Source organism: Oxyura jamaicensis, chromosome 7 (assembly GCF_011077185.1).
Source record: "Oxyura jamaicensis isolate SHBP4307 breed ruddy duck chromosome 7, BPBGC_Ojam_1.0, whole genome shotgun sequence".
NCBI classification, from domain to species: domain Eukaryota; kingdom Metazoa; phylum Chordata; class Aves; order Anseriformes; family Anatidae; genus Oxyura; species Oxyura jamaicensis.
In genome coordinates, this window is record NC_048899.1 from 26,430,708 (window position 1) to 26,456,088 (window position 25,381).

The 25,381-nt window shown below is 41.3% G+C and overlaps 2 protein-coding genes across 13 annotated transcripts in view; both read right to left on the reverse strand.

Annotated features, from left to right (window-relative positions):
• The window catches only part of EPB41L5 (erythrocyte membrane protein band 4.1 like 5), a 55,335-nt gene extending 40,996 nt beyond the window's left edge, over positions 1-14,339 (reverse strand). For 6 of the 9 annotated variants that reach the window (XR_004752473.1, XM_035331994.1, XM_035331995.1 and 3 more), the window contains exons 1-3: positions 13,834-14,013; positions 4,017-4,121; positions 473-515 (exon numbers count right to left, since the gene is read on the reverse strand). Coding sequence is in view for 7 of the 9 variants with exons in the window: in XM_035331994.1 (XP_035187885.1) it covers positions 473-515; positions 4,017-4,121; positions 13,834-14,013 (328 nt within the window). In the remaining 2 variants the exon portion in view is untranslated. Of the gene's footprint in view, positions 1-472; positions 516-4,016; positions 4,128-13,753; positions 13,774-13,833 lie in introns of those variants that run through there. The other 3 variants (XM_035331993.1, XM_035331996.1, XM_035331997.1) reach the window with 3 other exon arrangements.
• A 2,681-nt stretch (positions 14,340-17,020) lies between these two features.
• PTPN4 (protein tyrosine phosphatase non-receptor type 4) overlaps positions 17,021-25,381 on the reverse strand; it is an 84,821-nt gene continuing 76,460 nt past the window's right edge. For 3 of the 4 annotated variants that reach the window (XM_035331992.1, XM_035331988.1, XM_035331989.1), the window contains 2 exons: positions 24,393-24,528; positions 17,021-21,830 (listed from right to left, as the gene is read on the reverse strand). In XM_035331992.1, the coding sequence (XP_035187883.1) occupies positions 21,744-21,830; positions 24,393-24,528 (223 nt within the window). In that variant the 3' untranslated portion in view covers positions 17,021-21,743. The remainder of the gene's footprint in view (positions 21,831-24,392; positions 24,529-25,381) is intronic. The other variant, XM_035331991.1, reaches the window with a different exon arrangement.

Below are 25,381 nucleotides of genomic sequence, written 5' to 3' on the forward strand. Positions count from 1 at the left end.
ATCAGATAGCAAGGAAGCTGCTGCGCAGAATAAGTTGATGTCACAGATTACTCAGGCATGGACCACTGAACCGAACAGGCCACAATGAACACTTGCGTAGCGAGTAATGACTTGAGGGACAACCAGAAACAGATCAGGTCATTCTGGACCACTTCAAGGGATTGAGGCTCCCTGACAAGTTTTCCTATAGGCAGAATAAAGATCTGTGATGCTAAAGCATCTTCAGCTGCCTTGTCTCTATTTAAACTATAATTAATGAGCCTCTAACATGCTTAATTAAGAACATTAGATGAAAGTAATACGAGCTGCAGAGGGAAGAGGTCATTAAGCAATCAACAGCAGCATGCTGGGTTTGGGTTTCAGTCCCTATGCTACCCCTCACAGAACATGGTCCCTTCCTCCCCACCACTTCAGCTCTGTGCCTCCTGTATGCTCAACGTGAGATCCAGAGAAAAATGGAAAAGACACTTACTTTTCACTTGCTTTTTAATGCTTTTTGTGTTGTCCAACCAATGCTGAAAAACAAATTACTCTCATTGAATCATCAATAAAGAAATATCACAAAAACCCCACAATGTATTCATTTGTGAAGAACATGTTGCAATAGCAAGTAGTTCATTAAAACAATAATCTAATCCAGATCTTTTTACAATTCATAGTTCTTGGTGCTTATTGAAGATACTGTTTGTAATGTAAAACTTTGTAATGCGAAAAGTTAGCACCAGAAATATTCTCAAGTACCTTATCTAAAGCCAATCTTCCAGAAAGTATTATCTACTTGGAAAAAAAAATACTGACAAACTAATTTAATAAATAAAATTGTCACCCTGTCCAAACAAAAACTGAATTGGCACATTACTAGTCAGACAGTGACAGTGTGCCATAGAGGCATAAATTATAACTCAACTTTCTGACTCTGCTGTTTGTGATCATCCCGGTATGGCAAGAAGAGACAAAATAAATACTGCTGTCTTTCAGTCATTTCTTTAGGTCACTCAAGCATAGTAAATAACAGCAAAGCTGTTATGTCTGAACATAGGGTCAGCTCCACCCAACTGTCCAAAAGCTATTCACAGCTGACATTTAGCAATTGCTGCATGGGAGGACAGAAGTCACTGCCTCACCTACGAATGCTAATGACAAGCTATACACTAGATGTGGAGGCTAACTCTGTGAAGATAAAGTAATGGCTTCACTTACACTGCATGTAAGAAGAGCATGTGGAAAATAAGCTATAGGTGGCAGGTTGAAAGAAACACCTACCTGTAGATGCTATACTTCCTAACATCATATATTCCCACTGCTGAAGTGTTTACACCAGGAAATACAGCTGGAAAACTGACATCCAGCTAGCAGTAGGGACCTGCTTTGCAGCGCTGTGAATACACAAACTGCTCCCTCCTCTGAAGGAGGTAACTCAGTTCACAGGGAACACAGCACCCCGTTCAACATCACAGCACTGGCTGAGCAGCCAGAACAAACCACCTTGCACACCATGTCCTGGGTGCTTCACGCTGCCCAGGTAACACCACCTCTTTAGGTCGATCCCAAATGTCACCTTTAAACTAATGCAGATGAATTATACAATTAGCAACACACCTTTTGTTCAACTACGTGCCATGAAGTTCACAGCGGGCCCCAAGTAGGACAGAAAAGCAACAGGGGTATGAGAAAGAACCGGTATTTTCAGGTTGCAGTGCCAAGTGCAAACACGTTGCTGTCTTTGGAGCAGCCCTGCCTTCTGCAGGGAGTGCATAAAGCCGACCTGTAACGCAGCCAGGGCATGCAGTGGCTGCTATATTAGGTGCAGATGAGAACAACTGAACCATCGAGAGTGTTGTGGTTCGTGCACCTGAAAATGCTCTTAATAGTTACTAAAACAGAGCTGCTACAGAAAGCTATTTGAAATGCTATCTAATGTATTTTTTAAATAAAGCAGGAACCTTAAGAGGAATGAAGCAAATATTTGTCTACTTTGCTTACAATGCCAGTGAAATGGAGTTGAATATTTTTTGGTTTCTTTAAAAAAATGATACCACCTCTCTTCCTACTTCACAAACTCACTTGCTCTCAGAGACAAGTGACTTGCTCCTTCCTCCACCCTAAAAATATATGATCTCTCCACCTGAGACTTGCAGGTGATTTAGACGCAGGAACAGCAGAGAAAGCCTTTTGTAGGCTGCAGGACAGCCTGTGCACGCCTGCCTCATCCCTTCTGTTTTCTTTCATCTCCTCCACATTCCAGCGGAAGGCAGCTGAGAGGCCCGAGACAGGCACTGACAGCGATTTACTCTGCTCAGCTCTTAACAGCACTGCCTACAGGAGCCTGGTTTGGATGGCATGGGTGTGCTGGAAGAAAGGAAGCAACTGCTTTCGAATGGAGGGGAAGGAAAGGAAAAAAACAGCATGCGCATGGACATATGCAGATAACAGGAAACTTAAGATTGATTCCAAGTGATTAAAATGGAATTCAAGTGGACCTGGCAAAAAGATCCTTTAAGTTTACATTTTGACAAGAGTTTGTTCAACACAGCCTACTCCTGAAATCCAGAGATAAAGTTCACTAAAACAAGAAGCAATACAGACAACACACCGGACAGAGCACTGGAAGTCATTACTAAAACAGTTTGCTTCTTTGGAAATTAAAAAATAAAAAGCAGTATTTTAAGAAGGTAGGGTAATTGTTGTTGTTGCTGTTGTTTCTAATTAAGATGATGAGGCTAAATCTGGTCCCTTGCTTTGCAGAATTAATGGCTGCATACTCAGTGGCAATGCTATACGACCATTTTCAGCATTAACCTCTGCAGTACACAAAGCAACCGCTTGAGTAAGAAAATTATGCTCTACAACTCCAGTAGGAAGAGCAAGTATTTGATGCTTGAAACTTGAACATTTGACTTAGGTATCTGCCACCTGTTAAATGATCCATGTCTCCTTATTCGAAACTTATGTGCAGTATGGCTAAAGGGAAAGCCAAAAAAGCCCAACAAGTTATCGGCAATTTTCACATCTCCCATCCCATGCCGTGCTGTTCAGTGTCAGCCTGAATCAGAGCCGCTCAAATTAACAACAGCCTGTTCCCTTGGCTTCACCAGGATTCAGATCACACCAGGTACACTGTGAACAACCTTGCAAACACCTCCTTCTGCCACCTCTGGCCTCTTAGTGCGGTGAAAAGTAACTCCTCCTAACCATCAGACTGGCAATGAACATAGAAATCACATGAAAATGACACACTTACTTGTTTCAAGAACATGTTTAAAGAACCCAGTATCCAAATCCTAAAATGTAAAAATGCCCTTTCCTCCTCTGTTCTGCAAGAGGTTTAAGACCACTTTTACTACTAGAACTGCAACCCAGCAGCACCTAGTCCTGCTAGTCATGAAGTTTGCTTCAAATGCTGAACAATTAAATTATTTCCTCAAAAGAGAAACGTGCTCTATAATTACATGCTAAACACTAAACTCGATCCCAGAAATTCTGAGAAGCCATGAGGCTTACAAACATGCATAGATACACAAAGACTTTCTAGCATTCCACTTTAACACAAAAGAAAAAAAAAAACAGGAAGTAAACATGCAGCTAACCTTCTAGGCAGGACTAAATGCTTAGCCAGAAGAAGCATCCACATGAAACTACAACTGCACGTGAAAGAACTGTGGTTGCTCCTGACAAACATTGCCCTGCTGCTGTTTTCAAAAGTGGTTGCATGAACTCTCAATGCAAACTGTCTGGTACACGCAAACACAACCATATCCCTCTCAAACACTCCTCATCACAGGGCTGACTCACAACCAGTTTGAGCAAATTGCACAGATACCCTGCGTGCTAAGACGATTTCCCAAGCAGACACGAGCAAGATGACTTTTGCTCGAAAGAATGTTGAATTAAACTTGGGGTCACTTTAATACAACAGAGAGCTTCTGCACAGACCATAACTCAAAAAAAAAGACAGCCTTCTTTTCGCATTTTTGTCAACATTAAGATTTTTAACATTTAGACTGACTGCTACTCACCGCCACTTGTGCAGAATCCATGAACCTTAATCCAAAGTAGTCGCTTTCTATAAGGTCCAGATGATACATGATCTGCTCAAACAGGAGCTGGCCTTTGGCTTTTTTCTGAAAATACAAAAGGATTTAATACTTAGCAGGTGGATCTACTGTAGCATCTACCTTCTTTTCTATTCACTGTAATTCCAAAAGTAAGAGGACTCCAAAATTACATTTCTGACAATACAATCTGTAAATGATTTTTTTCTTATATTTCTTGATGGCTGTTTTTCAGAATGACAAACTTACACCCCACAAGGAGCACAGATAATAACAACCTTTTTTGAAAAACATCCACATTGCCTTGCACGAGGCTGGAAGTGTCAGAACACCACTTCATCATCGTCCCTTCTAGGCTTTCCTTATCCACAAAGTTCAACGTAACTCGAAACATAGCTAGTATAATCGACAGCAGCTAATACAGTGGAAAATTTTCAGGGTGAATTGCTCCAGAAATGACTACTGTTTGCTAACTAGGCGATTCACCAGCGCTGAAGTGGGTAGAAAAGCACACTGCATCAGGCTACAGCATTCCATTAGCAGGTGCTTTTAGCGACTGCCAGGAAACTGTCTGGGGCAAGGAACTTTAACAAACAGCCCTTAGATAACGCATTTACATAAAGCTCAGCTTGTAGGTGCAAAAAGCCGCTGCATATGCTCATACATAATTCATGAAAAAAACTTAGCTCTGGTCCCAAGTAAACATAATTTTTACAGTGGTGATGTAAAAAATTAATCAGATGCTTTTGAAGAGAAGGCATGTAAATAACTGAGCAGCTTCTATACAACATACATTTTTCATGCTCTGAACTCCTTCATAATAACTGAAAGAAAAGCTTAACTCTAACACTTGAGATGCCTAAAAGTAATACAAATACGTGAATAAATTAAGGGCTCAGAGTACAAGCCCCAGTGCAGAAAATGATTATTATTAAATCCAAAGCAATGCAGAGTAAGCATAAAACCCTTCTGCAAGGAGTTTAATATTTGTTGTATTTCCATGGCATCTAGCAATCTTTTATCTAATAATTATACATTCCCAACTTGAGAAATAGGCTAAGCATATTCTATAGTATGCCATTAAAGGGCAGATTTCGTCCACCCCTCAAATTTCTTGGCCACACGAGAAGATGTTTCAAAGTGAACCGAACAGGGTACCTAACCCTAGTATCTGAACACCAACACAGACAACACTCCAAGATGCCAATAGTTTACAAAAGGATTTTCAAGAATAAGCCAGAATTCTTATCATCAGAAATAATCGATTTCAATCACTGAATTATAATGATGTAAGAAAAGAGGCATACATAATTTTGCTTCCTTCCTCTGCTCTGATCTTCAAGTGTTTTATATTTAATCTGGTAATCACAGTCACTGGTTTACCCTATGCTTCACTTAAATCCAGAATGACATTTCATAGCCCTAAGTAAAATCACAGGAAAGTCTGCAAACCCAATCTGCCTAAACAAGTTCTCTTGCGGTTATTTATTTCCAAGTCTTGGAGAAGGCGGGGGAAGAGGAAAGCAATGAGATCAGCTGCCAACTTCACACGCAGAGTTTCTGCAAAACACTGTACAAGAATGCTGAGATGCAGACCTCACCAGACTCATTCAGGGCAAGTTTGTCTGTTGGCTTCAAGGAAAAAGCACTTTTTAGGCAGCAGCACTTCCATTAGACAGCAGCAAGACTCTCCCAGCAGCAGCCTTAAGGCAAATCACCTACATATAAAACACATTTCTTCCACTATTTGAGACAGTGACAGATTTCTGCAAAGAGCAAGGCAGTGAGCTGTTGATACTTCCTCTCAGCATGGGATGTTTTCTTCTTGACCAAATAACATGTAAATAGAAGTGGAATTAATTCAGCATTTGCAAGAGCAAAACTAGGAAAAGGCTTTATTTTGCACCTGATTTAAAGCTAGAAGAAAATCTCCACCTTGTTGCACAAAACATTTTAGATTCTTCCCAATTCTTCAGTAAATCATTTCTTAAAACTGTAACTAACCCATTAGCTCAGCCAAATCCCAGATTTATATGTAACCCTCCCAGGGACGGACAACAGAGCAGCTGGGCTTGGACTGGAATTTCTGCACGTGCCGCCTCGAGCTGCTGACACCGAAACGCGCCCTTGGGTGGGTTCCCCTGCCAGAGGTGATCACCCTTAGGGGACACCAAGAGCAGACCCAGGATGACTGATGTAGCACCAAGTCCCTGAAGTACAGTGCAGGAGCAGCAGGGGAAAGGTTTGCAGGGCTGCTGGCTGTTCTGTGCCGTAAATCACCGGGGCTGTCAGCACAGAACTAATTACGCAGTGCTCTGCATACAACCTAGAGCCGCAGTTGCCGTATTCAGTGGAAGTCAGCACAAGTTTCACACGCTCTTTAACGTAAGTTCAAGTTCTTAAAGGCATACCAAAGTCCTCCTTTCTATTCAAGCAACCAGCAGACAGGAATTGCACTGCTTTGTAGCATGTCCGTTTTTACGACCCCAGATCAGCCTATTTGCATTTAATAAACCTGCAATCTCCAGTGTTTGCAAAACTACGCTTCTTCCACGTCCTCTGGTGAGAAGTTCCCCTACCACCCCAGTGGCACCATTCAATTTAAATGACATTTTTATCCTGCTGCTACCCTCGGCTCTTTCCTTTCCCCGCTCTCGCGGCAGGGCTCAGGTTACTCTCCCAGGACAAGTATTTTCAAGCTGCTCAGTGGTGACAACGAACTATTCACTACCCGCTCACAGGCAGTCCAGCAGCGGCTGGTTCTGCCTCCAAGGGACAAATTAAGCTCCCCATGGGTTTGTAATGCTCTAAGACCTGACTACTTGATTTATACAGTTAGCTGTACTCCATAGGAAGCAACAGCAAACATAGAACAGCAGGAGAATCGACAACTGAGCTGGGAAACTTAAATAAAACATCACTTCTGGAGGGCAGGGCGTTGAGGGATTTTGCTATGGAATGAGATAAAAACATCTCCTGATCACCTTGGTGTGAACCTTGCCCTCCCGCCCCACCCACCCCTGAATGGGAAGGATGCTCCCAAACATGCCCCAGTGACATCCCATGCTGCTCTCAGTAACTGCAGCTGCTGGCTGAGAAGGTGCTGCAAAACAAAACAAAGCAAAACAAAACCACACACAAAACCCCGGCACTGCCCCGGACCCAGGGGAAGGCCGCTTCACTCCTCCACCGCCTGGGCACAGGGCACACGGAGATGCTGGTCGCAGTACGAGCAGCCAGGGTGGTGCCAAGCACTAGGGCAGACCCCTGACTTCTTCTCAGGGTCTGGAAGGTGAAGGTTACCTGATACAGAAGTGGTTTCAGCGCCAGCACCGGCTGGCGTAGGCCGGCTTGGATGAAGTGACTCTGGCTTCCAGCAGCTGCGGGCCTGCCTCTTGTGCTCGCTTGTCAAGGTTTTTATCAGGTTTTTATCACGGCAAAGCACTTCTAACTTGCAATACTTGGGGGAAAAAAAAAAATCCACCTAAAGAATTTACTAAAATGTTTTGTGTGAGAAGGATTTTTCCCCTCTGTTTCTTTCATTAAGGAGATCCCCGTACTGGACGAACTCTGAAAAGGCGATGAATAAATAGGCTCCATCGCTGGGGGACTTTGCCCTCACATCTCTGTCGCTGTACTTCCGATCTGTCACAGGATTTCTTGAAATAACTGTGTTAATACTGCTTGTTAACAGTGACTAGGAGTAGCTGTTGCCTTCAGCAGCCACCGAAGGACAAAACCCTTCCTGGCTTTTGCCAACTTATGAAAAGGGTTGCTATTTATGTTCCTACCAGTTTCCTCATAAAGACCCCGTTTGCCACCCAGAGAGGCTGAGGACACCCATTGAGGACTTCCAATCTCTAGGAACCCTGGATGCTACCCATGCACATGTGCCGGTCACAGCAGTGTGGGAGAATCAGACAAGCCTGTCCATTTCTTATTAAGCTAATTCCCCTTTCTCCCAACCTGCACACTGCAAAAAAATGAGCCAAGAGAAAGCTCTAACAGTGAGCTTTAAGAAAAAAAAAAAAATCACTCCGATCATGTAAACAGCCCCAGTAGTTAACACCGTTAGCCATCAGGGCTTGCTGGAGAACTGGAGGGTTAAAACCCAAGGGCAGTGTTAGAAGTACGGAGCTGATTTCAATACCCATCATAACTGCAGGGTTATTAGAATACCATACAGAAGGATTTTCATGTACTGTGGCCAGGCTTGCTGAACCTACAGATAAAATGATAAAGATTCAAAACCCTCCCACTTGTCAGCTTGCTTTGCCAGAACTCTCTTATTTATCCCCTCCCAGAAACCAATTTACATCCTCTGTGAGGTGGGGATTGGGCTCTTCTCCCAAGCACCAAGTGATAAGATGAGGGGAAATGGCCTCAAGGTGTGCCAGGGGAGGTTGAGGCTGGATATTAGGAGACGTTTCCTCACTGAAAGGGGCGTGTGGCATTGGAACAGGCTGCCCAGGGAAGTGGGTGAGGCACCATCCCTGGAGGTCTTCAAGAAATGTGCCGATCTGGTACTTAGCAGCATGGTTTGTGGTGGACTTCAGTACTAGGCTGAAGGTTGGACTGGATGATCTTAGAGATCTTTGGAAAGTGATTTGATGATTCTGTGACTTCTGGTTACACATTTGATTTAGTCCATTAATGTGTCTAGTTCCTAATGTTCTTTCCAACACAGCACATATCTGAGTTGTGTCCAGCACTAAGGCTTAGCAATTAAATCCCTGCCCCAACAGACTCTAACACTTCAGTTTGGTGTTGCACCGCGGGTTTCTCAGCTCAGTGAAGGGTCTCATCATTTGGACTAACTCTTCACGGGGGCAGATCAGCAGGAAAGCAGCGCTTTGGACAAAACTTGCTGTTACCTGGCAAGTTAGGAATGCTAAACCTTCGGGGCAACCCAATCGCCCCGCAACAGGCTGCAGGCAGCAGAAATCACTCTGGCTGCAGCCACACCTTGCTTCCAGCTGCTCTCTTCCTCCAGGTCAGAGCATCATGCAGCACACATAGCAAGCTCGAAAGGTTGACCAGGGGCTAGCCCACAGCGAGCAGCCTTTGGGCTCATCTTGGCATGGGCAGCACCGCCGCCTGGGGCAAACAATGCAGGGAGGACCCGAGACAAAAACCACACGCAGGAAGGGGTTTTGTCCGAAACTTCAGTCTTAACATGGGTGCACAAGCAAACATGTATTTATTTACTCTCTATTTTTGCCAGCTGAGATATAGTTTGAAAATTTAAAATCTAGCCTGCCTTGAATGCTGCTAGGATTACTCACTTGTCATTTTAGCCAGAAAGTGAATTTTCCAACATTTTTACCGTTACTAGATTTTAACCAGTATCTGCCCTACAGAAAGCACTCCACATTTTGCATTAACAGTTACAAACAATAAGCCAGGAGCCACAAGTATTTTACCAACTTAAAAAAGCCAGGCTGGATTACAGGGTACAGACAACTATCACAGCACATCCCTGAGCCTGCAGTCGGACCAACACAGATTGCCTCCCTCCACACAAAGAGCCATCGGCACTCCTAACAGCTTGCTGGCAATGTTCTTTGGCAGTCCAGAGAGATTTCTTAATATTTTTTAAATAATCACCATGAATACACTCCTCTCAATCTTATTTTGTAAGCATTACTCCAAAATTGTAAACAGCTTAGCTAATTCCTGCTACTCCACAGAGCTCTTCAACCAGTTTATGTAAGACCTTGTTTTAATGACACTTGATTATAACAAGGGCAAAACCATCTCATTTTGTAATCTTCACGCTAAATTTCATGCACGTATAAGTAAGGCAGATGCTAAGGTGAAAAGCTGCTACGATTCAGACAGCTCCATCCTTGCAATTTGGGTCTTGCACCTTAAAGAGCTTCTGCTAGGTAACTTCTGCCTGAAACTTAGGTTGCGTGTACAGAAACTGGAATATAATTACCCTTCTATTATCCGTGAGAAGATTATGTAAATTATGGGTTACGTGGGGTCAGTTTTGTTTGTTGTTTTGTGTTTGTTTTTTTTAACCCAAACCCCTGGTTTCTGCTAAGTATGGCGTCCCATACTACCTCTTGCTGTCTGGGGCTGCCCTTTTTTCCTCCACAGAAATCCATCCACACATTTTTTAAAGGGTGCATGTTTCAAACATATTCCTGTAATTTAATTTACGTGATTTATTTCACTATCTTGTTCCCTTTATCCAGGCAATCTTTTCCCTCTCTGTTATTAATTGAAAAGCATGAGGATTGACCATTTCTAAAATAAATACTCCAAGTTTTAGACCTTTTGATTGAAAAATCTTCCCCATTCCCCAGAAAAAGGCATGACTGATGAACAATGTCAAAAGCAACACAGTTAACAGACACCGTGTATTTTTTAGAAATTTCTGTGGACAAAAATAAGCTTCTCAGTGTTTTGCTACACATGACTGTAAGTCTGGCAAAAATCACTGAATGTATTTGGGCAAACACAGAGCTTCAAAAAAAAAGGTAGTAGACAAGGAAATCTAGCAGGTCAGAACACAAGGTTAGAATCTGAAATGACAGTGGGGGAAAAAAACCCTTTTGATCTGCCCCAAAGGAGCACTGAGAACTCGCATGAAGTTCATGCTTCCCATTTTGAACATACCAAAGTGACAGTAAATAGCACACGTAACACTGATATTCTTTAATCATTGACCTGGCTGAGAAATAAGTAGATTCTCAAAAATAATTCAGCCTATGCACTGCATAGGACTGCAGCTTTGATGAATGGTTCAAGTTAGGCAATTTTTGTAATTAAAAAGAACAGAAGAAATAGAAAAGCGGACAGATTAAGTGGCCTGACAGACACCATAGATAAGATCAGCGGACAAAAAGCAGGGTTACTGCTCCAGCCCTGGCTCTGTGTTTAATACATTCATCTCGACTGCATCATTTACAACGTCCCTTCTGTTTCATTGTCAATATTGGAAAAAAACATCAGCCTTTGCTCCTTAGAAAGGCTCTGAAACATGCTTAGTTTACATGGTTTAAAAAAGGCCACAATAGGGATCAAAGGGAACGTTATTTAAGCAGAAATTCAGCAATCCCAAATCCAGTCAATCATAGGAACGACCACAATTCCGGAACACTCTCCTTTCAGTAACCAATTCACTGTAAGGCTTTAGTTCCACAAGCCCTGAAAGCCAGCATAAATCTTACACTGCCTCTAAGTGGCTCTGCCCCACGTTTGGGGAGGCACATGGGGAGCCAGATTGGAGAATCACTCCAGCTGGAAACCAACAGAACAAACTTACACTGATTATCTTCAGCCCAGATTTTCCTTGACTTAACTTACTGCCTGGCTGCCAAAAAATGTTTCTCTTGCCAAGGGGGATGAGAAAACAAGGACAAACGCAGGAAGAAAAGCAACATCTTTTTTCCTGTAGCAGCAACAAGTTAATGCCAGCGTGAGGTACTGACACAGCCGTGCATGAGGGAAGGGAAGGTGCTCGCTCCTGCCCTCTCCCTTGTGCCAAGGCTACTCTTTTGCTGGCTGCAAATTAAGCTCTTTGCTAAATGATTCAGTCTCAGGAAACACTTTCTATTTACTTTTTTTTTTTTTTTTTTAATACCAAGATGGTTTCAGAGAGCTTAGGTAGACAATAGCACCATACAGCACTGCACCGGCAGACCTGAGGGAGCCTCTCTGGGAACACAAGAGTTCATTTAAGCCAGATCTGCTGCTAGCGTAACAGGACCAGTCCCAGAAAACATCTTAGCTCAAAGGGGCCGATTATTCTCAAGGATAGATTCTGTAAAAGGAAAAAAAAATATCTCTATGTGCAGACAGGTGTATTTTTAAGTTAGCTTTATATTTTAGAAGGTAATGTTGTTTTTCCAAGATTTTGTACCTTTCACTTCATCCTCTTTACACTCCCTGAGCCTTTTTTTTTTTTTGAGTCCCAAATATGATTAATGTGAGACACGCGAACAAACACGCTAAGGAGTTTGAAATGAAACATTTAATTTACTTTTAATTTATTGTATTTTAATCACCAAAGGAACCAGTCCATGTCAGCCCCTGACAACATGCTGTAATTATTGCACTTAACTATGTAGATTTAGCTTATTTGCTTGCTGTTACTCATAACTTAGATGTTCACGGACAAGGCTTTCTGCTGGCTTATAAACCAAAAAACAAGAGCGCAAAAAAGTCACTGTTTCCTGCAGAAATAAAATAGTTACTGCTACGCCCTGATCTAAGTTTTATAGTCCAGATGGGAGGTCACGACACCTCTTCAGGTTCAATTTATGCTCCTCAAAGCCTTAGAAATGTTGTTACAGGCGCTAGGAATTTGCCTACAGAGCCAACTCCAGCTCCAGCAATTGCTGTTCTGGTTACGTGGAGACACCAATTTACACTTGAGTACTTTTTTGAGTGTAACTCTTGCTATGAAGTGTTTGCGGGCATTCCTGGCCTCAAATCAAACATCCTAGGCACTAAGCAGCACTGGACGAGTTCATCACATTGTTTCAGAGACGTACAAATTAATTTTACTGCCCTCTGTAAATGCCTGTTCATAGGGCAGTTTGGCAAAGAGAAATGCCAAAGTGCTGCTTTAACTCCAGGTCAGTTGGGCTCCTGGATGTTATGTTGCAGGCGCTACACCCCTCTCATGGCGTGAACAACGTGGCTCAGCACACCACGGAGCTGGGCTTTCCTTGCAGAGACATTTCCGAATGGCGCTTAAAGCATCAGGAAGGAAAGAAAAGTCACTTCAGAACGGCTGCTCCGCACGCTCTTTCTAGCCAGCAGCTCCAACATCGGCACTGATGTTAATTAAAGCCAAAACCCTACAGAACTGGCCAGAACCTCTCACACGACTGTTATTAAAGCCAAAACCCTACAGAACTGGCCAGAGGATCTCGCAGAGCCACGGCCTCCTAACTGAGCTACGTGAGCTCAAAACAAGTCGCCAACGCCTCCAACACGTGCAAACAGAAAGGCACCGCACAAGGCTGCTATTGCTGCTGTTTGTCCTGCTGCCTGCGCGCAGGTATGCGACTAAACGCAGGCATATAATTAAACACCGACACGTGCATATTAAGGGAGCTTTAGAAACGCAAAGCAGCGGCTAACACCTGGCTCCCAACAAAGCCCTGTGCCTTGACACAGCCCTCGCTGTATCACCTGCCCCGGGGAGGGGAAGGAAGGAGAGTTCGGCCCTTCCCCAGCAGAAACCTTCTCTCCCCCTCCGAAGTCAAGGATGAGATACAATTTATCCGGACATAAGAACAAAGCAAGCAAAACCCATCAGGAATTTACTTGTTGTACATATGAAAAGCGGAGCAAAAGAAAAGCTAAAACATGAACGCGCAGGACTGTGCTGGGTAAGCGCAGCGAGCGGCTACGTGCACATGGAAGAGCCAGGGGCTGCTGAACGCCTCCTGCCGCTGCAGCCCTTCTCAAGTGAGGGAGGGATTCCCTTCCCTAGAACCACGGGGTCGTTAGGGGGGGAAGAGACCTTCAAAAGTAGGATTGGAAAAGCCCTCCAGGCTCATCGGGTCCGGCCACCCGCCTACCACCAGCACCACACACCAACCACGTCCCCAGGCACCACGTCCATCCTCCCCTTGAGCCCCGCAGGGCCGGTGCCCCCCCAGCTCCCCGCGCAGCCCGTCCCGGTGCCCGAGCGCTCTTTCCGAGAAGCTCCGTTCCCAACGCTGCTCTCACAGCGCCTTTTTGTGCCTTTTTCTGCCCGGCGGAGCTCGGCTCGCAGGTGCCTCCAGCCCCCCTCCGCCCCGCAGCCGGGACCCACCGGCAGCTCCACGCTGACGTCCGTGCCGTCGAGCAGCGCCACCCGGCAGGTGAGCACGGCCCTCGCCTCCCCGGCGGCGGGGATGTGGGTGGCGGCGCGCTGCGCCTCCCGCAGCCGCTCCCGCTCGGCGTGCCGGCGGGCCGAGCGCCGGCCCAGCGTCCGGCGGAAGAAGCTCAGCATCGCCGCGGGAGCGTTAGGCCATGGGGAAAATAAAAAACGGGGAAAAAGGTGGGGAAATCGGTACCGAGGGGGGTGGGACGCGCCGCGCTCCGGCGGAGCAGCGCCCCGCGTCCCTGCGCCTCCCTGGGCCGGCCCCCCGGGGAGCCGGGGCGGGCCTCAGAAAATGGCGGAGCGCCGCGGGAGGCCCGTAAAGGGGAGAGGAGCCCGCCCCGCTCCGCCGCCCGGCCGCGCGTACGGCTCGGCTCGGCTGGGGGGTCCCGGAGCTCCCGGCGCTGCCGGGGGAGGATGGAAGGGAGATGGGGGAGCCCGCTGCCGGGAGGGGAAGGGAAGGGGGCAGGCGCACGCCCCTTTAAGGAGGCGGAGACGGGAGTGCCCCCCCCGCCCCCAGCCAGGTGGTTGCGCCCGGCAGCGGGTGGCGGGGCGCGGCGCGGCCCATGTGCTGCCGGGCGGGGGGCGACCAAGTGGGGCTGGGGGAGGGGGCAGCTGCGGTGGGGCCCGGCCTGCGTCCGGCCTTTGGTCGCCTGGCAGGAGTGGGTCCGCTCGGTGCCCCCAGCCCAGCAGGAAGGGTGTGGGGGAGCCTCGGGGAATAGGGCTCCCGAGGAAACCTACGTCACCCTCGTCTAATTAATGAGGAAAAGGTGCAGTTAGCACGGAGGGTTTCAGAGAGGTCTTCTCACTCTAAACTCCTAAATTAACCACCCCAACCGAGAACAGGGTGGTGTCTCTCATTGTAACTCATCCCTCATGAGTTTTTTGCCTTGCCCCCTAAATCCTCTCATCTTCTTTTCCTACCTCTGCTTTGAACATTCCCGCACTTTTTGGCAGCAAGTAAGTACTCATCACAATCTCCCAGCTGGCCTTTTTGTTCTTCACACCGCTAGCCCTCAGTTTTGGCACCAGGCTCTAATCCCTACTGAGCCCTGCCTGAAATCCTCACGTAAAAATTACATACGTGGCCCTGCAAAAGATGAGGAGAGTTACTCTTCCATTAGAGCAAAAATTCTGGTATATATTTTCACGTAAAAAAAAAAACATGGACAGATACTGTCACGCGTTTTCTGTAATCGAGCAATTTCATTTCTGTTAATTGAGCATCCTCCTCGATGCAAACATACAAATCCTCTCTAAAGGAAAGCAGGGCTGTGTTTATGGAATACAATGCCAAAAAATAAAATACAAGTTGAACGTTACCTGGCATCAGAACCGCATAAAAGTAGCAGAGTAAAACCATGTGTACAGCAGCAAGAAAATCGAAAAAAAAATTAAACTTTAAATTACTAAAGCACATCTTTATTTTGCAATTAAACAATTAAGATCCACAAGTAAACTATATATATATTTTCAAGTCTGTACCTAGACAACTATTTGTCAACTGAAATTAAATATATCCACAAAATATGCATAACAGCATTTTTTCACATAATAGAATGAAATTTTACTTAAGACTAAAACAAGACTTGTTAAATGTTAATTAGCATATTTATTCTGGGAACTGCTGGTTTTCGGTAGAATGTTAGTGTATTGTTTTAATGGCAAGAAATTTCATTTTATCAAAATGAGGACAAATACATAAGGCCCTTTAAAGCATACAGTAGCTGCAGTGACAAAAGCTGAATTCATTTTCACATTGTCCAGTGTTGACCAATTTCAAGTTTCCATCGTTTTCAATCAGCTACCCTGGCAATATAAGCCAAGATGTTGTGTTTTAAAGTGTCCCCCCACCCCGCCATGTGCTTTTAAACAAATTTATAGGCAAAAGTCTGCTTATGGGAAGAAGCTTCCCACCCTCCCAACATTAATAAAGATACACAAGAGTTAGTCTAAACAACAAAAGCTATTCAACTCTGAGATGATTTACTTCACACTTGTCAATCATTGAGCAGTACGAAATGGAGATGAAATTTGACAACTGAAAGCCACAGCTGGAAATGCAAATTAATTACCAGAAGTAACTAGCAAAAAATATTGCCACCTCCTGATTGTTAATAATGATCTAGGTAATATTCTTCCCTTTGTATTTACAGATAGTATAGCACCTGTTACAGAAAATAAAACCCCAAACCTTACACAAACAGCCCTGCCAAATTGACTGGTTAAAATGGGATCACTGGTAAACGAACCAAACCAAATGGAACAAAATCTGAGTTCAGTGGGTAAAATAAAAACCTTGGCTTTCTTACCTTAATATTCATGTAAGATTATTATGGGTTGTTACTGTGGTGCCCCAATGTACTGAGAAAATTGCACTGGGTAGTTTATAGCCTAGTCTTTGTGGATACATCCTAGTTAAAAAAAAACAACAGCTTAATGTAAACTGTTTACCCCTTTCACTCATGTCTGAGGCTCCTGGCCTAGGAGTAAAAGGATGACAACTTCTTTAAACTTTGTTGTGCATTATCTTGAGTTATCAAAATTCAAATAAGTTAAGTAAAAAAAAATACTGATTTCCAGGTAATTGATCTAATGTTAAAAATAATGCTTAGCAGAACCACTTACAGTAAACTTAGCTAATCTGCAGCTAGCTGAGAGAGATCACAGAGATAAATTTACGAGTACCCTGTAGTTTCCATTTGCGCTTTTTTTTTTAATGCAAGCTCTATATTCTTTTTATGACAGGAAAGTTGAGGTGACAAATTATTAATATCTGTTTTCTGAAAGTCCCACAAGTACGAGCAATAAACCAGAAATGGTTGGAACAACACAAATAATTCGTACCAGGGTGTAATCCAAATCATCTCTGTACAGAAACCCATTAAGCATCTCTCTCCAAACCATTTTGTCCAATAGTTCAGTCAGTAGTAAGCATGAGATAAAGTGCTACCATTCAAACATCAAAACACTTTGAAAATAATCACCCTTTAAAACACATAAGCTTGCTAAATATGAAATAACACAACCAGCAAACTGTCAGCCAGTCTGTGAAACTGAAGTTCATCCTACAGAATACTAGAACAATACCCAAAATGTCTTTCTTTCTTTTTTTTTTTTTTTTTTAAAAAAAAAAAAAAAAGCAATTTCTCCCAAAGCTTTACCAAATGAGCTCTCAATGAGCAAAACATGCCAAAGTGAGCAGCTGGAGCTTGCAGCTTGTCCACCAGTTAAACTTGCAGCTGGAGAAGCCCAATGAACTGTGTGAAGATGCACAATTGTGCTAGCAACTAGGAGAGGTAAAGTCCAATGATGACAAACTAGCCTCCTTTGCAGATTGCTAAAATAAAATAAAAAAAATACTATTTTTTTTTGGTTTATAGCTGCTGTGAGTTAAATGAGATTGGACAAAACGGTTATATTAAAACAAACCAATCCTTTCCCCCTTGTAACAGCTTCTCAATCACCACTAACCAATCTCTGCAATTTCACACAAGATCCACATTTAATCAGTGAATATATAATTATTTACCAGATTTTTATATTTGATCCCAGCACGAGAAGTGGAAATGGAAAAGAGACAGTCTCGAGACAAAAGATGGGTATTTAAATAAGAAAATACTCCCAACCACGTCGGGACATATGTGCTATAAAAAGATGTAAGTGACATTAGAGGGCACCATTCCTGTACTTTGTGCTAATCCAAATATGCAGAATTTGAATATGGACCATATTCCAATTCCTCCCTTTATCCTCAGGGCTGAGGGTCTTTCAGATTGCCTGCGTAGCGGCTCTACAGTCACAACTACAGTGCATGTATTGGACAACCTGGTTTCACTTGGAGATGTGCAGATGGTGGATCTGTAAAGTTTTTCATGCTCATGCTAATTCCTTGAGCCATCAAACATCGCCCACACACCTACACAAGCATAAAAATATCACGTAATTTAGCTCCACGACACACCTGGAGCTCCAGCCTCCCTTTGCAAGACCTCCTCTTTTTCCCGTCTCTCTGGGCAGTGCAACTGCAGCAGCAATGCTGCACTCTGACCCTTCCACAGGTACCACAAGGCTTTTCCGAAGCTCTCTGTGGAAAGTTGCCGGGTTCCAGTATCAAACACCTCATGTTCCCTAGTCTCCCAACTGCCTTCTCACCCTCTCTCTCATAGATGGTGTGCCAGAGTGTAACCAGCTATACTAGACGAAGCGCTGTTGTTTTATCTGTATGGGACGTAAGCTTCCAAGACTGAACGGAAAAAATGCAGATAAAACTTCAGTTAGCATTAAACGTAGTGTGATACAATCAAGCTCTTTTTCATAACTAGGAGAGAATATATAAAAATTAAATGCGTAAAAGCAATGGGTTACTGCTTAAGACAAGCATACTATTTAAAATACCAAATGCTTCTAAGTTCAGGACAAATGAAGTCTGCAGCTCTCAGTTATCTGTTACATCTAACGCAGCATTTCTCAGAATGGATTGGCTGACAATCTGCAGGTGATTTATAAAACGATACCTGCATCTTATTTCATATTTAGCAAAATAAAAAAATGCCCCCAAAACCACACAAAGCCTTTTCTAGAGCCCCATGTTTTTCTACTAAAAAAAACCTTCAAATCCACTTTAAATGAGATGGTAGTGGTCGTTTTCAATTTGAACCCAAAAGGAAAACTAAAATCTTGACATTATACATTGGCAGAAAACTGTCATAATATTGCTCTTATTTACAATGAAAACTTCATTTCTTTTTAAAACTGGATTTGTATCATGGAAGTGTTACAAACATACTCTTTCTCCCACCCACCCAATATTTTTCCTAATCAAATGGTATGAAAATAATTATTCATAAAATCCAACAGTCATAACACCAATCACATATAGGTCATTTTGTCTGAAAGATACATTCATGTTTTGTACAGCATGAAACATACAAAAACTTCTTTAAAAAGTTTGAAGGATGATACAGATCTTCATAACCCAAAGTAAAATCTTTAGCAGTTTTGATTTTTTTTTTGGCCATATAAAAATATTTGAAAGGCCGTTTATACCACAACCAGTAGAAACATTTGAATGAATGATGTATGGTGCAGGAAGGCTTCAGTGCTAATTCTCTTTCCCAATCAGTTTTGGGTTACCACTCTGCTTTCCAGAAGCCCAAACGCTCCTGATCAGCTGATGAGCAGTTATCAAAGAAGAGATGCTTTGCTTCAACTTCTTTCCCAGTGCAACCAGTTAATGCACGCCAACCCATCAGCTTAAGTCAGTGCAGAGGAAGATTCTGAAGAGACCTGCTATACTTGCCTGTATTTGTAATCAAAACAATAATGACAGGTGACTGATAAATATCCCACACAATTGTGGTATAAATGGGTCTTTTGAACTCAAACTGCTTTGGCAACTTCGCATTTTAAATACGTGACATCCCAACACTATGCAATGTTGCTACAAACTTAATTTATTGTTCCCCTCAGAGAAAAAGGGCAAATGCTATTTTCATTTACAATTTGACTACGAGGAAAATTTACTTCAGTATATGAATGAGTTATTTTAATTTGTAGACATTAAGTGCTGAGTTTAAAATAACCTTCCAGCTAGCTGGCATCTCAGCTAATATCATTGTATGCAAGTTAAAGCTTAAACTTTACTAAAGAAGACTTTTGTTGTTGTTGTTGCAAATGGCTTGAAATAAAACTGAGATTAAAGCTACTTTATCACTCTTTTTCAATTTGTCAGATCCAGAGATTCTTGTAAGATTCATTTTTCACTGAGGAATAATATTGATTTAGGCATCAAATCTAGAAATATAAGTAACAAGGCCACAGGCCATCTAATATTATATTGTTTTCTAAAAATATTTAAAACTATATTTTCCATTTGGCATTGTGGTTCATGTTTATTACTAAGTCGTAAGCCAGGATTTCACTTTGCCTGAATCCCTTTTCACTTAATATTTCATAGCTGATCTCTTTCAATGTCCATACAACACAGTATATTATATAATATAATTCTTCAATAGTTAAAAACTTTTAGAGTAGAACTTTCCATTTTAATTCTATGCTCTATATAGCTTATAACAAAATTTACTGGATAAACATTTTCAGGAAACCAATACAATAAATTATTATTTTTAAATAGAGGGCACAAAGTTATGTTGTTGCAGGGCAGTCAAAGAAGTGACTGATTATTTTTTTTCTTACAGTATATTACAACAGACACCTTGCTTCTGACTTGGTTTCTCCTATACCGGAAAAACATTAAAAATTGGGACATTATATATATATATTTATATATATATATATGTATATCCTTAGAGTGAGCTCAGATACTGTATCAGACAGATATTTGTTACAAAATCTTCTACCTACTTACATAAGAAGCAACCCATATCAACTGGAACAACTTTGCACAAGCATAATAGAGGGCGACTGGGGTCATTATGGAATTAAAGTTCTGGGACAGCATTATAGTGTTCTCCTTCCTCACCCCCCACCCCCCAAACAATTAGAAAAATAAAAGGCAGACCTGTACGAACATGGCTTGAAATCAACTATGAGGACTTAAAGAGTAACTGGTTAGCAGATAATGGAATTAAATCACATCTGATTGTAAGTTCAACTTAATTATCAGTGCTATTAAAGAGTTATGTTCTAATTGAGCATGACAGCTATTCTCAATAAAAGGATAAAACAAAGTATCAGCTTCTAATGACCTACTAGCATTTCATAGTAAGCTGCTAGTAAGTTACCAGTTGAAAGGAATGAAGGAATGTGTCAGATTTTTCACATAATTACAACACAGCAGCAAACGATGCTCATTCATTAAGTTGGCAGAGGTGCTTTTGCTACTGAGTGTAGCACACAGGTACTTGTATAAGGAAAGAGGGAACGGTATTTCCATGACCCCTTGCAGTAACATATTCCAAGCACCAAGGGCTGTTTTTAAAATCGGAACCCATTAAGATAAATATGACAGGACAAGACCACCCCCCACAGTATCATGAGTGCCTTTCACTGGATGTACGCTGTAAGTCTCAAGGCACTTAAGGGGTTAAGACAATGCATGCACTAGTTCCCATCACGTAATCTTAAGTCACATGAATCAGAATACACCAGTGTATGACACACAAGCTGTGTCAAAGAAATGCTGTTTATTTTTTTTAAATTTTTATTATTATTGTTTTTTTCTTTTTTCCTTTTTTTTTTCCTTTTTTTTTTTTTTTTTTTACAAGATGCTGGTAAGTGGGCATTATGCAGCTACTGCTGGGTTAACACAGATGCCAGCTTTCCCCTAACAACCAGCTGGTCTCTAATACGGGTGTAGGACAGTGTGCTGCATCAGTAGGCAGTGTGTATCTATCTAGTATCGGCAATATTGCTAATGTTGTAAAAAAAAAAAAAAAAAACAGTGAGAGTCTGTACATAGTAAATAAACCTAGCACTGGAGAAAGACCATGGCTTAGTGTATTTTTTCATTTGTTTTCCGTTTTTAAGAGACATGGGTGTAAAACAAAGTGAAATAATTCCAAGCCTTGTTTGTAGCAATTCAACCAGAAGCGCAGTATATGGCACTACAATGAAATATCGTAGATTACCCTGAACACGATTAGTTCTTTCAGTCTGTGGTTTGTTCGGAGCAAAGCACGAAAATAAAGTCTTCAAACTGATGAAGGTTAGAAGAGTTTCAGAGACTGATTTTGTTTCAACATAAAGTGCAACAGTGCTGAAGTTTTCAAAGTCCTTTGTCAATTCTTTGCTGTACTTCACCATCATTTCCTGCAAGCAGTATTATGGCACAAAGAATGCTGCCAGTTCATTATATAGAGGACAGGATTCCTCAATTGATATCCTAGGGTTTTTGCTCTTTATTTATGTGGTGATGCTTGTAAAGGTTTAATAAATCCTTCTTCGTACACCTTCAAAATAGCTTCACATACAAATCTGTATTGACTCTGAAAAGGAAAGCAGATTCAATTAATTGAAAAGAAACAGACTTGAGACATGTCCTTTGGAAGCAGGAAAGGCCTCTAGTATTTCCAATCCTATTTCCATAATGGTCTGAGAAGTGTGCTTCAAAGTTAGTTTAGAAAACACAAAACAATAGAAACAGTGTATTAGAACTTGAGAAACTTCATGTTTCTCAACAGAAGAGTGGAATGAATAGCACTTTGAAATATATAACTGAAGTCACACCCACAACAACAGTCCTGTTCTTATAACATCACTTCTTCAGTAATTTTCTACCCTTCATTTCATTACTGAAGTTTCACTGACCTAACCTTTCCGTGCACTTGGCATTTAGAAGCTATAGCAGCAACTGTAGCTAACACTACTGACTTCTAAAGCACTCCTTCATACTTACATTAATCCTGCCAGGTTACTGGCATCTCTCAGAAATTGAGGAAAAAAAGTGTTTCATGTTGAAAAAAAAAAATTCTTAACATTATATAATATCTAACTCTACACCCATTCAAGTTGAGCACCAGCATATGTAAAGGCCACTAATACCTTGTTTTAAACACATAATAGTGAAAAAAAAAACAGCAACTAAATTCAAATAAGATAAAAATAAAAGAAAATAAAAATCATTGCTTTGTAAAGCACCACAACTAACAATGAATACTGCATATAGCGTATATGCTAGTCAGAACCCTAACATTTCTATCTTTTTAATGTCTTGGGATATCCCTATCTACGCAGTAATTGTTGATGTCTGATCTTAAATGGGCACAGTAACAGATTTAGTAATAGAATTATTATATATTGTATTGTTGCATATATATTAATATATATGAATTCAAACTTATTTGTGGAGCATATGCATTCTGCCTCGAGTGCTCCCTAAGGGAGCCTTTCCAAACTCTCTTCCTATAGTAAGCATACAGGGGAATCATGCATGGGGCCATCTTGCGGACATTAAGTGAATCTTTCAGGATATACAAAATCGGAAAGAGACATCAAAACGAGAACATATGGTAGATAATGTTTATTAGCCCCCCTCATTCTGATGCAGTGAAACGCATTTGTGTTCCACTGCAGATAGAACATGCTCATTTTCTTTTGAGTAGAAAAATGAAAAAAAAAAAAAAAAAAAGATATTTGGCACATTCTGGGGAAAAAATATATGGTTAGAACCCTTACCTCTGTACCTCCCCCCTTTACTAATAGAAGTCTCTTCCTCTCTATGTATGCTATAGAGATGTACAAACTCATACTGTATCGCCATCACATACAGCAATAGCCATCCTTTATTGTTTTTCATATATCATCATTTTCCTCATCCTTCCCGTCCCAGCTGAGTAACACTTTTATTTTTATAAATTTTATTTATTTTTGTTGAAATGAATACTGAACAACAACATTGAACTACAGATGACCTAGAAATGGAGGCTTATATTATTTTTTTTTAGTCTGAATATCCTCTGAAGAACATAAAAGATTTCTTCAAATTTAGGCGAAGGAACAGCAACAGGAACATTGACATTACTACAACGAATAACGAGCTGCAGGTAATTATGGAAGAGATTTGACACTGGACCTAGGGCCTTTTTTCCTTCAAAATACTTTCTCTTTAAATACTAAACACAGAGAATAAATACTTACTATACAACTGAATGTTGATTCAAATAAACAAACTGAAACTGGACAAAAAATGGAACAACCAAGACTTCAAGCCTTTCTTTGAAAGACAACACAACTCGGTATTTTGACCCTTTCACATATTTTGTAAAAATGTAATGTAAACAGCTCAGAGATAAGCAACACCTGACTGACACAAATAAAATGGTTCTAAATCTGTTCTAAATCCCTTCTAATCCTTTTACAGTTCAGAAGTATAATATATGAAAGAAACATAGCAATTATCTCAAAAACAAACATTATCAATCCAGGGAAAGTTCCAGCATCTTAAGATACCTGAACTGTAAAGAGAGCACCAGAAGAGTTCCAGAAGCAGGTTACCTTTTTAAAACATAAATTATTTCAATATATCTGGGATCAGCTTTAATAATTCTGTTTTTAAAATATAATTTCTTTGATTATTTTTCCCTTACTCAAGTCATTACGGGACGGTGTGAAGTTTTGTTTTCATTATTACTAGGGTAACAAAATCACCGAATTGCATCACTGAAGTTTTTTTCTTGCATGTCTTAGATCTTTCTGTGTTAGCCTTTTATATTATTCCCATTTTTAACCTTTGGAATTATGCTCCTGCTTTCTCTACTGAGCAATTTGTACACTACTGAAAATTGGCCCTTTTTGACATTAACTGCCAGATAACCCTGAAAAAGCCGCTGCTTTTTCCCAAGTTGTTTTTGTAGAAATTTAAAGACTTGCTCTTTTCCAATAACTAGAGCAATTTATTTCTGTCTGGAACCAAGGCTGCAGCTACACTGGGTAAAGACGCCTTCTTTGAAAAATGATAAAGAGCAAGTATATTAAAATATGATTAATGATCCAACTAAATAATATGAAATTATTTTTCTACAACATAGAAAAACAAGTATGATACTCACAGGTGTTTGGATCATCATGGCCCTTTGATCTCTCATAGTTCTTACAATATCTAATGGATAAACAGGCTGATTGCACTCAATGAGACACATTGCTGTCTCCATAGTGATGAGAACTCCTGTCCGTCCAATCCCAGCACTGTAAAAACAACAAAAAATAAAGTATCTGAAAGACAGTTCACATTTAAAGGCCACGTTTTCCTAAATGTTGTATAAACCACCGCACCGAACTTAAGACCTTCCTTCTCAAGGATTCTCATGACTGAGCTTTACGAAAACAGGGGTTAGACAGATTTGGTGTCACTGGAAGCTTCCATCCTGCCTGAAAAGAGCAAAAGGCAGTGCAGAACTGTCAATCCTCTTCAGAGAATTGACAGTTCTTAACCTAGCCTCTAACTAACAGAATCTACAAATATATTTATTCACTCAAAATATTGTTTTGCAGTTTTAAAATAGAAACCTAATATTCCTTCATACTTGAATATAAAACCAAATTTGTTTTTTCAGACATCACTATTATCTCAACTCATACAATTATTATTTGTCAGTAAATGAAAGTTTGCTTCTAAATTAATTAGTTAATATAAACATTCTGTCTTTGAAGCTTAATTGTTCTGATTTTGAAGCATGATTTCAGATTAAATCCAGCCAAACTACTACTTTAAGTTTTTGTCCAGAAGGTGGCATCAAAGCTACTGCATATTTCAGTGATGTCATGAAAATTTAATGACAAGATGTAAATGTACTGGTTGTATAAAATTACTCCACAAAACTTTACATCTCTAGAATTTATACATACACAATTTGTATGCAGAATGCACCGTGAAATGCAAGCAGGAATGATATTTGTCAAAGAATCTTTAACAATTCATTTTGCAATGTCAAAAGATTCAGATAAGGGCAACAACAAGGATGGAAAGTATGATACAGTTTCCACATGATAAGTATCAGGTGAGCTAAGACTCTTCAGCTTGGGAAAAGAAACCATTGCT